Source organism: Lagopus muta, chromosome 13 (assembly GCF_023343835.1).
Source record: "Lagopus muta isolate bLagMut1 chromosome 13, bLagMut1 primary, whole genome shotgun sequence".
In the NCBI taxonomy this organism is placed as follows: domain Eukaryota; kingdom Metazoa; phylum Chordata; class Aves; order Galliformes; family Phasianidae; genus Lagopus; species Lagopus muta.
Window position 1 is genome coordinate 2,007,355 of NC_064445.1, and position 14,853 is coordinate 2,022,207.

The 14,853-nt window shown below is 55.0% G+C and overlaps 4 protein-coding genes across 5 annotated transcripts; 3 read left to right on the plus strand and 1 right to left on the minus strand.

Moving 5' to 3' along the window:
* Window positions 1-10: 10 nt before the first annotated feature.
* TIMM8A (translocase of inner mitochondrial membrane 8A) lies at window positions 11-2,733 on the plus strand. Its single transcript, XM_048959604.1, has 2 exons — window positions 11-199; window positions 467-2,733. The coding sequence occupies exons 1-2, from the start codon at window positions 77-79 to the stop codon at window positions 626-628; spliced, it is 285 nt and encodes a 94-aa protein (XP_048815561.1). The 5' UTR covers window positions 11-76; the 3' UTR covers window positions 629-2,733.
* An 81-nt stretch (window positions 2,734-2,814) lies between these two features.
* LOC125699748 (magnesium transporter NIPA2-like) lies at window positions 2,815-5,362 on the minus strand. Of its 2 annotated transcripts, XM_048959599.1 has the most exons (5): window positions 5,224-5,362; window positions 5,086-5,142; window positions 4,064-4,154; window positions 3,750-3,910; window positions 2,815-3,452 (listed from the first exon to the last, which is right to left on the minus strand). In XM_048959599.1, the coding sequence occupies exons 1-5, from the start codon at window positions 5,360-5,362 to the stop codon at window positions 2,827-2,829; spliced, it is 1,074 nt and encodes a 357-aa protein (XP_048815556.1). In that variant the 3' UTR covers window positions 2,815-2,826. The 2 variants fall into 2 exon arrangements, with proteins under 2 accessions (XP_048815556.1, XP_048815559.1); XM_048959602.1 differs by lacking the exon at window positions 5,086-5,142.
* A 101-nt stretch (window positions 5,363-5,463) lies between these two features.
* TAF7L (TATA-box binding protein associated factor 7 like) lies at window positions 5,464-10,968 on the plus strand. Its single transcript, XM_048959603.1, has 11 exons — window positions 5,464-5,674; window positions 6,966-7,044; window positions 7,149-7,282; window positions 7,551-7,677; window positions 7,880-7,938; window positions 8,974-9,046; window positions 9,420-9,536; window positions 9,714-9,902; window positions 9,982-10,094; window positions 10,366-10,425; window positions 10,572-10,968. The coding sequence occupies exons 1-11, from the start codon at window positions 5,609-5,611 to the stop codon at window positions 10,614-10,616; spliced, it is 1,062 nt and encodes a 353-aa protein (XP_048815560.1). The 5' UTR covers window positions 5,464-5,608; the 3' UTR covers window positions 10,617-10,968.
* A 536-nt stretch (window positions 10,969-11,504) lies between these two features.
* LOC125699921 (aryl-hydrocarbon-interacting protein-like 1) lies at window positions 11,505-13,839 on the plus strand. Its single transcript, XM_048959967.1, has 7 exons — window positions 11,505-11,600; window positions 12,110-12,289; window positions 12,393-12,581; window positions 12,647-12,823; window positions 12,916-13,057; window positions 13,423-13,670; window positions 13,714-13,839. Exons 1-7 carry the CDS (start codon window positions 11,505-11,507, stop codon window positions 13,837-13,839), a joined length of 1,158 nt encoding a protein of 385 aa, XP_048815924.1.
* The last annotated feature ends 1,014 nt before the right edge of the window (window positions 13,840-14,853 follow it).

Genomic DNA, 14,853 nt, shown 5'->3' on the forward strand with positions numbered 1-14,853 from the left:
GCGGAAGTAAGGGGGCGGGCGTACGCATGCGCGGTCGCAGTGCGGCGCGGCACGTGAAGGTCGTGGCGGCGGCGGCATGGAGGCGCCGTCCGGCGGCGGGCTGGGGGGAGCCGACCCGCAGCTCCAGCGCTTCATCGAGGTGGAGACTCAGAAACAGCGGTTCCAGCAGCTGGTGCACCAGATGACCGAGCTCTGCTGGGTACGGCGAGAGCTGGGAGGGCGGGAGGGCGCAGCGGCTCCGGTTAACCTAAGGAGGCGGTGGGGTGGGGTGGGCCGGGCCTCATCCTGTGGGGAGGAGGGGGATGGGGGCACGGCGAAAGCCCTCTACCTCGGGGTTTGGGATTCGAGGAGAGCTCCAGGGGTTGTTCCGGGGAGGGGAGGCTGAGGTGGAAGAGCGGGAGTTTGAAGGGGGGAATAGTGGGCGCAGTGCTGCACCCCCGGATCCAATGCAGCCACTGCTCCACAGGAGAAGTGCATGGACAAGCCCGGGCCGAAGCTGGACAGCCGGGCTGAGACGTGCTTCGTGAACTGCGTGGAGCGTTTCATCGACACCAGTCAGTTCATCCTGAACCGGCTGGAACAGACGCAGAAATCCAAATCGGCCTTCTCAGAGAGCCTGTCCGACTGAGCGGCCCCAAAAACGGGGGGTGGGACGGCCCTGCTGCACCCTGCGCCCATCCCTCTGCTGCCCCGACAAGCCGAGGTCAGCTCCAGGGCGCAGGGTTTAATTAAATGACGGTTTTGTGAAAGCTGCAGCCAGCCAGATGAGAGCCCATAACAGATCCACCCGCTCTTCAGCGCGGTGTGGTGCTGCGCCCATCCCCAATCACCAGGAAGCATCTTCACACTGGGACACAGGGGCTGCAGGTGTCATGCATGAGGTGGTGGTGGTGGGGTTGCTCCCAGCACTAAGCATGCCACTGCTGCCTTAAAACAGTGCTGCACACACCTCCATTGCACAAAACCAACCCACTGCGCAGTCCCCATGGCTGTGCAGGAGAGCAGCAGGACTGCACCAGCACAGGCACCCCTAAAGAGGAGAGCTGCTGGGCATGGTGAACATCCCTGGCAGTGTCACTGCTGGAAGACATTTCAAGGCTTCCCCAAAGTCTTTCATGTGGCCAAGTGACAAACTTTCAAATTGCAGCACGGCTCTCTCGATACTGACTTGCTCCATTCATTGCTTTCTCTCAGTCAATGTAATAAATATTAAGTGGGTGAAATTTTTAACACGAAATTCTCCTTTGTTCAGGTAGATGATCACTGAAAAATGGAAATATGGCATTCTTGTAATTCCTTCTCCTTCACGGTGATTTTATTTATTTGCAAAATTAGAAGAGAAGGGGAATAATTGTCTTCTGGGTAGGCAACCTGCTGTGAATTCTGATTTGTTGCTCAACATATTTGGTCCTATGAATCAAAGCTCACGTTTGTGGCCTTTCCCCTTCCTACCTTAAGGGTTAACAGAACCTGCTTCCTTGTGTAGTTTCTACAGAGAGCCCAACTACAGGAAAAATATAGCCAGCTGCTTTGTAACTACCTGCACCTTTATTTGTGGGGATTACTGGAGGGCAGCCTGCGGCTGTGTCTTCTGGACTTTTGCCCCTTGGAAATTACACAGAGCTTCTAACTGGAAAAACAACCAGCACCTATTAACTCACCTTCTGAAACGCAGTGTTTCAGTGCTGTTTGCAGACAGCCTGGCTGTGGGAAGCATGGAGTGACCCACGTTACTAACGTGTGGCTTGGAGCTCTCACAGAGAAACCTCACAAAGTGGTTCTGTGCATGACAGTTTGCCATGGGTGGCTGGATGGGGTGTGTGCAGCATCTAATGGGCGTCTTGTAGCCAGCAGCCTTCCTAGGAGTGATTCAGAATGAGTTAAACAGAGCTATGCATATACTAACCTGCAAGGATACAGCTATTTGCCCATCTTTCCAAAGCTTACCTCAATAGCTAAAGACTGTTAGGTCCCTGCTGTCCCCACTGTGAGCCATTCTCCCTTCCATCTCTGCCCTGAGTTTCTCTCAGGCACCCGCATCATTCCTCCTACCCCTGCAATCCTTCATGCCCCTCTGTGCTGGCCCAGCTCCTGGTACAAACGCATCTCCAGCTTCCTGGTAACTGAACACTGCTGGCTTTAATGCTGTATGCAGGTGCATCATCAGCCTGCACAACAGATGCTGCACGATCCCCTCTGTAAGAGCCAGAACATCACAGGGCAGCACCACTGAAGTTCTCCAGTCTTGGCTGTATTCTTCTCTTGGATGTGAACCTGTAAATAAATTCTAACAGTGAGCCGAACCAGCAGTTTACAGAAGAATTTTTGAAGTACCACTCTGGGTATGTCATCCTTAAGGGCAGGCACTTGTCTTCTATCCACATCATATCAGCACCACGTTAGAAGATTAACAGTGACAAAATAAGTATTCTTAAAAAAAAAAAAAATGCTCGGAGGCTTCCCCAGCCCTTGTCTTCAGTAAGGGTTATTAGCACCATGTTAGTGCTGCAGGCCGCTGTGCAACCAAGCAGATCCTGGCAAGGGCAGATCAATCCCTCACGAAAGCTGAAGAGGCACTGGGTCCTGGCAGCAGGGAAGTTCTCAGCACTCGTGTCTGTAACAATGAAGGACGTTACAGGAAGGATGCAGTCCCTGCCAGCTCCCAGACGGTGGGAGGTCACACTGATCACACACCCAAGGCAGGCAGAAAGCAACTGCTAGCTCTGCACACACCAAAGTACCTAGCAGCATCCAATGCAGCACGTTCAACCTTGCACCTTGTGGAGCTGCTCGCTGGCTGGAGCTGACAGCACTTCAGAAGCTCCCTCATACACTTTCACCTTCCTCCTCTTCTGTGCTCTGAGAGCTTTTGTCCTCGGAGGGCAGAAGAGGCTGGTGCTGACACGAGTGATGTCTGTCTGCGCCCCTCCATGCCGTGCGCAGGTCTGCCCTGCCTTGCTGCAGGAAGAGGGGCAGGAGGTCTGGGCTGAAGGGCACGTCCCTGAAGGCGTGAAGGAGGAAGATGCCAGACACGATGGTGAGGAAGCCGCTGATGGTGCCAATGATGTTGTCTAGCACCATGTGTTGCCACTCCTTGAAGAGGATGGCGGAACATGTCATGACTGAGGTGGTGAACAGCACATAGTAAATGGGAGTGACCACGGATGTGTTGAAGATATCCAGGGCTTTGTTCAGGTAGTTGATCTGCACGCTGATGCAGATCACCAGGCACACCAGAAGCACCCAGCCCAGCGGTTCTTTCAGGACTGGCTTCCCAGCAAACAGTTCTTTCAGGGCAATCCCCAAGCCTTTGACACACGATACAGAAAGTGAGCCGATGGCAGAGCAGACCAAAACATAAACCAAGACGTTGCTCCGTCCGTAACGGGGTCCAGCCACAAAGATGAGCAGGAGGGAGCTCACCAGGACGCACACAGCAAACACAATGAATCCTTGGAGAAAGAATAATTAAAGGCTCTATCAGAATGGAGAACAGTAGTCCCAGTGACAGAACAACAAGCAGGGCAGTGGCACACCCAGAACCTAGGGCATTACTAGCTGCTGGGGGCATGCTGACCAAGAAGGGGGGGGCACAGCCCTACAGGAGCACCGTGCAGGAGGGCAGCAGGAAGCTAAATGCTGCAGGGTGTGGTGGGAAAGAGAGTCCTCATCAGTCTAGTCAAGCTGTTCCCTCCCCAGTACTGTTATTTCCAAGTCTGAAATTGACATGATGCCTTTCATTTAGCTACCTGGATCTTTCAGCTTCTCTGCCATCGACTCCAGGCTGGAAACCTCTTCTTCCTGAGGAGCGTGGATTACCATCACCGTGGAGCCCAGGATGCTTAGGACACAGCCAATCTTGCCATGAACATTCAGCTGCTCATTCAGGAAGGTGGAAGACAGAACCGCACTGAAAAATCAAATCAAAACAACAACAACAAACAAAACAAGAAAGGCCTAGCAGTTAGGAATGGAACATCTGAGGGAAGAGACAGAGGAAAGCAGAGCAGCTTTCACCATTTAGGGTGGTAGGTGAGGTAAGGATGGTTCTGAGGCTGCTTACCTAACGAGGACACTCAGAGCACCCAGCGGAGTTACCAGCGTTGCAGGGGCAAAGGCATAGGCAGCAAAATTTGCTGCTTCTCCAATTCCCACTGCAAGAGAAACTCTGTCAGGTGAACATCAGAGTAAAGAGCAGTTCAGTGTAATACAAATGTATGTGCAGGCAGAAGATTTCCCATGTGCAACCAGGAGAGGACAGTGCCAGCCAGAACAAGCCGAAGCTTTTCCCTCTAGGACACAGGAGGCTCCTGGTGACGGGTGGTTATCCCCAGCCACACGTGGCCATCCAGCTAAGCAATAACAAGAGAAACACCTTTACATGTCCTCAAAGCTGAAAGGAGCTTTGGCTCATTACTTTTTCTAAGTTAATCTCTGCTGGAAAGGTTCTTAGGGCTTTTTGCAGGGTAAATCAAGCGTCACGTTTGACAAGCATGCAGCCGAGCTGCTGGATCAGTGTTAGCTGCCGTGCTGATGAGCATCACCTGACTGCAGGGTTTGGGCAGGGTCAGGAGCACTGACTCAACCCAGTCAGACCAGTTCCTCCGTTCCATTTTAGCAGGGCTTCAAAATAATTTAGAGTTATAATTAGATCAACATCCCCACACGTTCAGGAGATAAAAATCAAACAGTTCAGCAATCCTAGGATGGCTGCGTTGAAAGGGACCTCAAAGGTCGGTCAGTTCCCATCCCCTGCTGCAGGCAGGGCTGCCCAGCACTCAGCCAGCCGGGCACCAGAGGGATGCGCAGCCCGGCTCCGGGCTGCACCGTGCACGAAGGCTGCAGGGAAATCCCCTCGGAGCACAGGCCGAGCACTCCCAGCTCCCAGCCCTTCCCCGCAGCAGAGCTGCTCCAACCCTCGAGCATCCTCGTGGGTTCCTCCCGACCCTTCCTGCGTTCTGGATGCAACGCGGGACCTCAGGAGGGCAGAGCAGAGGCACAGCCCCTCTCCCGGCGTCCCTCCTCCCCCCGTCGGCGCTGGGTTCAATCCTGCTGCTCAGCCTTTCCCGAGCTCTCGGTACTCACTGCACAGCAGCCCTGCCCACCACAGCCACTCCCGCAGGTACGCGTGCCCTCCGTGCCCTGCGGGGAGAAACGGACGCGGCAATGAAGGCGCCGCGCAGCCGCAGGCGGAGCCCCGCTCGGAGTCGGCTCGGGCCGTACCTGCCCTGGGACGACCGCGGCCGCACAGGCGGAGCAGCCCCTTCTTCTTCAGGATAAAGCTGCCCCCGATGAAGACGCTGGAAGCCAAAGCCAACCCCAGCCCCACGTAAAAGCCGTGCCGACCTCCCGCCGGCCCCATGGTGCCTCCGGTCCGCCGCGATGGCTTTCCCCCAGCACGGAACGGGCGGTGCGGGGCTGCGAGCAGCCCGGACGGCACACGGCGCTCCGCCCCGGCATCGCCCCGCCCGGCGTTGCGCGGAGCGGCGGCCGGAGCTGAGGGTTGCTTCGGGAGCCAGGCCGGGCCCGGCGCTTTTATGGATCCGCTTCCAGCCGTGGAGTTCTCGGCTCCATCTTGTTGTTTCCTTTAAGGCGAGAGGCAAAAAGGATGAGTAAGAGCAAGGACGACGCTCCGCATGAGCTGGAGAGCCAATTCGTGCTGCGGCTGCCGCCGGTGAGCGCCGCTGTCCGCTCCGTCCCAACAGCCCTACTGCTGCAGAGCGAAGCGCGGGGCTCCGTGGGGCTGAACGGGGTGAAAGAGGGGATAACGGGGCTGGGAGAGAGCCCTGCGAGGCAGCAGTGTGTGCCTGCCGATTGCGTGCCGGGCTGCGTCCTAAAGAGGGCTGGCAGACGGAGGGAAGGGTTGTTACCCTCTGCTCTGCCCTTGTAAAGCGCTGTATGGAGTGCTGTGAGCGGACCCAGGGCTCCCAGAGCAGGAAGGGTCCGGAGATGGGAGCGAGGTGCTCACAGGTTGGAGCAGCTCTGCTATAGGACAGGCTGAGAGCTGGGGGTGCTCGGCCTGGGGAGGAAGGGGCTCTGGGGAGACCTCCCTGCAGTTGGGGGAGCTCACAAACAGGAGGAGGATTGACTCCGCATAGTGATAGGACAAAGGGGAATGGTGTAAAACTGAAAGAGGGGAGATTTTGGTTGGATGTCCGGAGGAAATCCTTTGCTCAGAGGGTGGTGAGGCCCTGCATTGCTGCATGGAGCTGTGGGTGCCCCATTCCTGGAGGTGCCCTGGGTGCCTTGAGCTGCTGGGGGGCAGCCAGCCCATGGCAGTGGGTTGCAACTGGGTGGGCTTTGAGGTCCCTTCCAATGCAAGCCATCCTATGATTACCAAATGATAAGTCGTTAGTGGTTATTGCTGTCAGCACGCTTAACGCTATTTTGCATGTGCTTAACGTGAGGCAGTGGATCATGAGACCACATGAGGATGCTAAGAGCAGCTGTACCCCCAGCTGCTGTGCAGGATTTCACTGTGAGGGCCTCACAGTGCTGTCCCAGCTTCATTTTTCTTTAGGGGAAGAGGCACACAAGGAGTAGTGGGCCTGTGAGATTAATGCATGATTCTTGGAGGAGGGTACAGCTTTCCCTGCAGATTGTAGGCTGGCTTTTAGAATTGTTTTTCTGCCTTGGGTTGACAGTGTTGTTTAAAGCTGGGTATCATAGACTCACAGAATGGCCTGGGTTGCAAAGGAGCACAATGCTCCTCCAGTTCCAACCCCCTGCTGTGTGCAGGTCACCAACCAGCAGCCCAGGCTGCCCAGAGCCACATCCAGCCTGGCCTTGAATGCCTGCAGGGATGGGGCATCCACAGCCTCCTTGGGCAACCTGTGCCAGTGCCTCACCACCCTGTGGGTGAAAAACTTCTTCCTAATGTCTAACCTAGACTGGACACAATCCTTCAGTGGCTTTAAGGGCAACAACCCCCCAAGTCCCAGCATAACCCTGCCCAATCATTTCAGGAATATGCCTCCACTGTGAGGAGAGCAGTTCAGTCCGGGAGCGTCAACCTGAAAGACAGACTCACCATTGAGCTGCATGGTGAGTGAGAGGCAGCCTGTGCCAGTGCCTCACTGCTGCTTCTGGGACAATGTTTTTCCTCCTCTCTAACCTTCCCAACTAATCTGTCCCGTGGCTTTCCACAGCTGATGGGCGCCATGGGATCGTTCGTGTGGATCGAGTGCCGCTGGCAGCCAAGCTGGTGGACCTGCCCTGCATCATTGAGAGCTTAAAAACCATCGATAAGAAAACCTTCTATAAGACAGCAGATATTTGCCAGGTATGGGCTGTTCTTGCCTGCCTCAGCAGCTCCTTGCTTGCTCCTCTCTCTGAGTAAACCTGTGTACACTCGGATAGATTGATGCCCTGTATAACATGGCCAGTTTCTGTATTGTCATACTGGTAGTTCAGAAACAGCCTTGATGTTGGGATTTCGATTGTGCCTGTGAATCCCTCTGGCAGCCCCTGTTCATGTTCCAGCAAAGCTTTTACGTCCTTTTGTCCTTGCATTGTGATATGCAACCTTTGTGTTTATATGGGGGTTTCAGATGCTTGTTTGCACCGTGGATGGTGATCTCTACCCTCCTTTGGAAGAGCAGACTGTGAGTACTGACCCCAAGGCAAACAAAAAAAAGGACAAGGACCGAGAGAAGAAATTCATCTGGAACCATGGCAGTGAGTAGAGGCTCTGCCAGCGCTCTCCATCCCACAGCCCCAACATCCCCACAGCTCTGCTGGGTGCTGGCTGTGCTGCTGCTCTGCTTTTAGTGCTGTCTGGGTTCCTGAAGGGAACATCTCCCTCTTGGCAGATCAGGTTTGCAGACCCAGCTCTCTCCTTAGGCCATCTGCCTGACACATGCAATCTGCTCTGTTGCAGTTACTCTTCCCCTGAAAAATGTACGGAAGAGACGATTTCGGAAGACAGCTAAGAAGAAGGTGAGTTGTTTCCCTCGTGCTGACTGGTGCAGGTGCAATAACCAAAGAATCAGAAGGCAGAGACACTGGAGCTGTAACTATCTGTCCGTCCTAAAGAGTGTCTTAGCATTGCTTCACATGTTTCCTTGCCAGAGATGAGGGAGAAAGCAGGCAAGTGTACTTAAAGCCTTCCTTGGATGTTTCTCCTGTGTTTCCAAAATGCCCCTGAAGTGGGAAAATACTCTGTGCTGAGAACTGCTGGACTCTGTTCTTGTGGCTGCTTTGTCACAGTGCATCTCTTCCTGCTCTCAGAGAAGAAAGGGTTGCATGGAAGTAAGACTTCACTCATTCCTGCTTTCCCAGCTGAAATCTTCTCTCTATGCATGGCTCGTTTGCTTCCCCAGCAAGCAGGCACTACAAATAGAATAGCTGTTATTTCAGCTGGGGGAGTGACAACAGATGGAGCTCAGAGACTGCCTCAGTACAAACGCATAAGCCAGGAAAGGTGTTGGGGAGATGCAGCACCATGAGGCTGGGAAGAACTGCTCTCTGCTTTGCAGTTTCTGAGAACACAGCGGAGTGATATTTTGCATGACATTTGGGAAACAAATTATTTCAGGCAGTCGTATAGCCCTCAAGAGAGATTGGCTGTCACTACCTTAAGATACACGGCTGATTTAAAAGTGACAAATGAAACCTCCTTTTGAGAGAGGTGGGAAGCTTGAGGTGACCATCCATCAGTGAATGGCACTTTGAGCACTTTCAGTATGCACATAGGAAGCCTTATTTCGGGAGTTCTGTTGGTGGGTGCATCAGAGTAGTAGAAAAGTGAGAGCATACAACCCAGCAGGGAGATGTGCACTGAAAAATATGGATCACTGTTCTGGAGGTGCATAAATCACTTTTCGGGTGGAGTGTGAACGAAGGTCAAGTGGAAGGAATAAGAGAAGAGAGGCTTGAGCTGTGTCCGGAGGTTGGGGATAGGAGCTGGGCAGCACACAGCTCCCTGCACCAGTTGTCTGATGGATTGCCTGTTCTTTCCCCTCTCTGATGCAGTACATTGAATCTCCTGATGTGGAGAAGGAGGTGAAGCGTCTCCTGAGCACCGATGCTGAAGCTGTCAGTGTCCGTATCCTTTCAGGAGGAAAAGAAGCTTGGGTGGGGGGGTGAGGCTGTATGAATGATCTGGGGGTTGTGAAGAGAGCTGAGTTCAGCTCTGTGGGTGTCAGAGGTTAGGAGGTAAAATCAGTATGTCACTGAAGTGAACTTCATTTTTGCCTTTTTCGAAGCTTATTGTATCTTCCTGGTGACCTTCCTTGCACTGAGCAGGAACTTAAGTAACAGCAGAGGGCAGGTCTTCAAAAAGGTGGGCTGGGATGGCTCAGTGTTGGTATTCATAACTGCGAGGCCGTGCCTGTTGCAGTGGGTGATGAGCTGCAGTTTTTGGCTTTCTGCACCTTTCCCATTCGTTTTTTCCTTGACTCATCCGCTCCAACTGTCAGGCTGGGAAGTCATTGCTGAAGATGAAACAAAAGAAGTGGACAACCATGGTTCGCTCACGAGCCTGGACATTTCTTCCCCGGGGATGTCAGGACATAAACAAGGCCATGGCTCCTCAGGTACAGTGGGGAGGGCCGCTGTGTCTTTATGAGGTAAAACCCGATGGGGGTGGAAGTGTCCAAAGGAGGGAGGGCAGTGCTGAGATGGACACCATGTATTGACGGTGCCCATGACAGGCACAGGGTGCTGGGCTGTTTGTCAGCTCCGTTCTTCCTCTTCCATTCTTCACTCTTTAGAACACGACGAACTGCGGGAGATATTCAACGACATCAGCAGCAGCAGTGAAGATGAAGATGAGCGGGATCATCACGATGATGAAGACCTGAACATCATGGACACCGAGGAGGACTTGGAAAGGCAGCTGCAGGACAAACCAAATGAATCTGATGGGCAGCAGCAGGAGAATGAGGGGTCCAACCAGATAGGTGAGTCAGGTGGCAATGCTGCAGAATCATTGGGGTGCCAGGCAGCCTGTGCTGCAGGTCTCTGCTCACTCTTTTGCAGTCATGGGCATCCAGAAACAGATTGACAACCTGAAGAGTAAACTCCAGGAGACCCAGGACAGGAGGAAGCGCCAGGAAGATCTCATCATGAAAGTAGAGAACCTAGCCCTCAAGGTGAGAGGTCCCCCGGGGTCTCTTCTAAGTCACTTGTTTAATAGACTGATTCGAGCGGTGTCCTGAAAAAACCATGGAAGCCAGGGACATTTGCATGCTGGGTTAAAAATAATTGTGCTGTGACCATACATTCCTGCATCTTCCCATGGAGGCAAAGCAATCTGTGAAACTGCAGGAGATGAGGGTTTGGGAGTCACTGCACTGTTTGAAGTACCAGCAGCCGTTCACAGAGTGTTTTGAGAATTGTGGTCCGGTGTTTTTGTCTCCATAGACCCGTCTCCAAGCTGTGCTGGATGAGTTCAAACAGCAAGAAGAGCGAGAGAAGCAGCAGGTGAGGGAGCTCCCCCGGTGGAGGGCATGCTTCCCAGCAGTGTGCAGGCAAAGCAGCCGCTACTGCAGGTGGAAGGTCTGCAGCCACTGTGCAGCACAAGGAGGCCCAGCCCTTTGTTTCTGTGACACCTTTCTCCTTCTTCCCAGATGACATCTCTGCAGGAACAGCTGGAGTCCCTCATGGAGAAGTGAGGCATGGACCTGACCAGAGCAGCAGGGCATGTGGAAGCAAGCAGAGCTGGAAGTGCTCAATCCCATGCTGAAGTCTTGCTGCAGTCACTGCTGCAGTTTAGGGCAGTGCAAGAGGTTCTGTGTCCAGTGCTGCTCCTACGTGCCTTGTGCTGAGCTTGGCTGTAGAATTAGGCCTGTGAGAGCAGCCAAATGCTTGGGAGTTGCTGTAAATATTCAAAAGGGATTTGGTTCTCCCTGGGTCAATGTGGTGCAGCTCTGTGCACTTTGTTGAGTCTCGAATGTGATGGGAACTTGTCGCTGAATTTGGGAAATGCTTGTCTGCAAACCAGACTCAATAAAGGACCATCTCCAACCTGGTTCTGTTCCTCTGTATTCCCCAGGGGACAGGCTAGCACTGCCTCTTGTTAGCTTGCCACCTGGCTCGTGCTTCCCCTGGCACTGCTGGGTTCCTTCCACCAGAACGCTCTGTGCACAGCTGGGTCAAAGGGAAACTGTGTGCAAAGGGGACCCTGCACACTCTCAGGCTGCGTAAGGAAGGAGGTTCTCCTGATTAGGGAGTTTCTTTAATTCCTCACAGAATAGGCAGGCAAATCCCAGATTAACCTGGCAGGGTGGGAAGAGGATTAGAAAGGCATTTCCATTTGGCAGCTGGCGGAACACAACAGAGTGCATCACGCTGGGACAGTGTTATCCTGCGTGCTGAGGAAGGGGAAAGGGCTGCCGTAGTGTGGGTGCAGCCAGCACAGAAAGCAGGAGGCTGGTGGCAGCTCTGGGAGATGACATGCCTGTAGTGTGGAAAGGGAGCTGCCTCGAGGAGAACGCTGAGCCTGGGGAGGCCCTGGGTGCAGACGGGTGCATGCATGTGTGGGACCTGTCCTGGGGGCAGCCATGGAGGAAACGTACCTGCTGAATGTGGAAGGGGTCAGAAAGAAGATCCTGCACGGAGGCCGAGGGGAGCTGCCGAAGTTCCAGGATGGGAGCAAGGTAAATCATGTTGGTTGTTATCCCAGAGCCCCAAGAGAGAAGGGAGCAGCTCTGACACCTCCCTCCTTGCCCATCGCCGCTCTGCCAGGAATGGTGGGGCTCAGCAGCCATGATGGGGTGCTGGAAATCCTTCTCCTTTCCCTGACACATCAAATGGGAGTGGAGGGGCCAATAGGGTTTCTAAAAGCCTCAGGCCATATCAAATGGACAGATCTGTGTGGATGCCATGAGGTCCTGGAGCTGACGTAAAAAGGGGTACCCAAGGGAAGCAGCCAGATCTGGCACTGATGAGCATTACGATGCTCCACCAGCTGCTTTCTGTCTGAGTTGAGGGTAGGAGGCACAGTCTCCTCGCTGTAGATGGAGAGCTGCCAATCCAACCTGCATCGCACCAGCAGCAGGCTTGTCCTCATGTCTTGGCCGCATGGCGGGGGGTTCCTATCCCATAGACCTGCCCCAAGGCCAAGCACGAGGCCACCCTGTCACCACCACGCTTTTTTTGGGGGCAGATCACTTTCCACTTCCAGACACTGAAGGACAACTTTGAGCGGACGGTGATCGATGACAGCCGGGAGGCCGGCATGCCCATGGAGATCATCGTGGGCAAGATGTTCAAGATTGAGATCTGGGAGACACTGCTCTGCTCCATGAGGACGGGGGAGGTTGCGGAGTTCTGGTGCGATGCCATCGTGAGTGAGGGGTCCAGGGGTACAATGAGTGCCAGCTGCATCCCGCATTGGGCTGTGCAGCCCGAAGACGCGTGGCATTGCCTTGGCCTCCATCCCTTTGCAGCACACAGGGATGTACGCCCTGGTCTCCAAGGGCATGCGGAGGATCGCGGAGGGCCGGGACCCCCTGGAAGGGCAGAAGCACCGCTGCGGCATGGGCAACATGTTTGACTACCACAGCACGGGTTACGATGACCTGGATGAACTGCAGCGGACACCTCAGCCCCTCATCTTCATCATGGAGCTGTTCCGGGTAAGGGGAGGGCAGGGTGATGGGGAATGGACGGGGAAGGGGCTCAGTGCCCACTGCCCACACAGGTGGAGGAGCCCTCAGCCTACAAACGTGACACCTGGGCCATGAGCAAGGAGGAGAAGCTGGCGGCCGTGCCTGTGCTGCACAGCGAGGGGAACCGCCTCGTCCTCCAAAAGGACTTCCAGCGTGCAGCCGAGAAGTACCAGGAGGCTGTCATCTGCCTGAGGAACCTCCAGGCCAAGGTGGGCCACCTCCCGCCATCCCTGCTGGCCCTTCCTTGGCCAATTAGCCCCCCATAAGGGGATGAGCACCTCCATGATGCCCCATTGGGTAGGAGAAGCCATGGGAGGAAGGCTGGCTGAAGCTGGAGAGCCTGGTCACACCGCTGGTGCTCAACTACTGCCAGTGTCAACTGGAGCTGGGGGAGTACTACGAGGTGCTGGAGCACACCACGGAGCTGCTCCAGAAACACAACGGTACCCATATGCCCTGAGTACCCCACAGTGTGCTCGTGGCCCCTGGGACTTGCCCTACAGCTCACATATGCCTGGTGCCCACGACGGTGCCCCTGTCCTCTGGATCCCATGGTGTCCCATTTCAGCCAGGTTCCCTCATCCACAATGACACCTGCACCCACGTCCCCTGACCCCCCAGCCCACCACAGTGCTCCCCAAACGTTCCTTAAGTCCCTTACCCACAGAGGTACCCCCATGACCAGTTTCTCCTTCCTCGTGGTCCCCAGCTCCCCTTACCCACAGGAGCATCCACACCACCTCCCCACACCCGTGTTGCTACCTGGGTTCCTGGGGGCTCCAATGACCCCACTGGCCCCATCCCACAGACAATGCCAAGGCCTATTTCAAGCGGGCGAAGGCGCACGCGGCCGTGTGGAACGAGCGAGAGGCGCGGGAGGATTTCCTACGTGTGGCCCACCTCGACCCCGCCATGGCGGCCGCCGTCAAGAAGGAGCTGAAGCTGCTGGGGGAGAGGATGAGGAAGAAGCATGTGGAGGATCGGAAACGTTATCAGGGGCTCTTCCAGCAACCCTGGGGGGGGAGGGCTGGCATGGGTGGGAAGCAGCAGGAGGAGGTTGGGTGCCATGGAGGGGAGCAGGGCGTGGGAATGGGAGAAGTCGGGGCTGGTGAAGGAGAACAAGGAATGGCTGGGGATGGATGTGGAAAGGAAGCAGGGGGAAGAGGAACAGCCCGAGGGGAGGCTGAAGTGGTGGGAAATGGGGTGGGACAGGGTGGGGAAGTAAAGCTGGGTGTCTGTAAGGCAGAGCTGGAGAGCTGTGGGGAAGAGAGAGGGGTGGAGGGATGGGAGGAGGAGGAGGTAGTAGAGGAGGAGGAAGGAAAAGTAATGGTGGAGGAGGAGGGAAAAGAGATAGTGGAGAAGGAAGAAGAAGTGGTTAAAGAGGCAGAGGAGGAGGAAAAGGAGAAGACAATGGAGGAGAAACAAAAAGGGAAGAAAGAGGCAGTGGAAGAGGAGGAGGAAAGGGAGGAGACAGTGGAGAGGGAAGAAGACATGGGGAAGGAGAAGGAGGAAAGGAAGGAGGCAGTAGAGGGGGAAGAAGAGGTGGGGAATGTGGAGGAGGAGGATGGGGTAGAAGAAGTGGAGGCAGTGGTGGAGAAACAAGAAGGGAAGAAAGAGACGGTGGAAGAGACAGTGGAGAAGGAAGAAGAGAAGGAGAAAGTAGAAGAGGAGAACTCAGCAGCAGACATGGAAAAGCTGGCTGAAGGGCAATGTGAGGAATCAGACAAAGGAGAGCTCGTGCTGGGGAAGGAAGCTGGTGGGGCTAACAGAACTGGTGCAAAGAGTGTGGCTGGGGAGGAGTCAGGCAGAGCTGCAGAGCAGGCACCTGCATATTTGGACCAGGGGACATTCCAGGGGGAGCTGGGCAAGGGCAGCTGTGGGGGACAGCAAGCAGACAACCTCCCCTCCACCAACATAACCAATGGGGCAGTGCTTCAGGCTGGGCCATTGGGTGCAGATGAGGAGCTGGATGGGGGAACAGAAACGCCCCCCTACCTCACACCAGTTGAGGAAAGGGGTGGTGCAACCTCAGGACTGGGGGCACCCCTGGAACAGTGCAGGGAGAGCAAAGAGCTTGAGGCCCCTGCAATGGGGCACAGGCAGGCCTGAGTGGGGATGGTGGCTGCTGAATGGGGGACAGGGTGCAAGGCTGCCCATGGGAGGCAAAGCAGGGGCAGAGGGACTGCAGTGCTGCTAGGATCCCATTTCCCACAGACTGGGGACATTGCAGTGACACAGA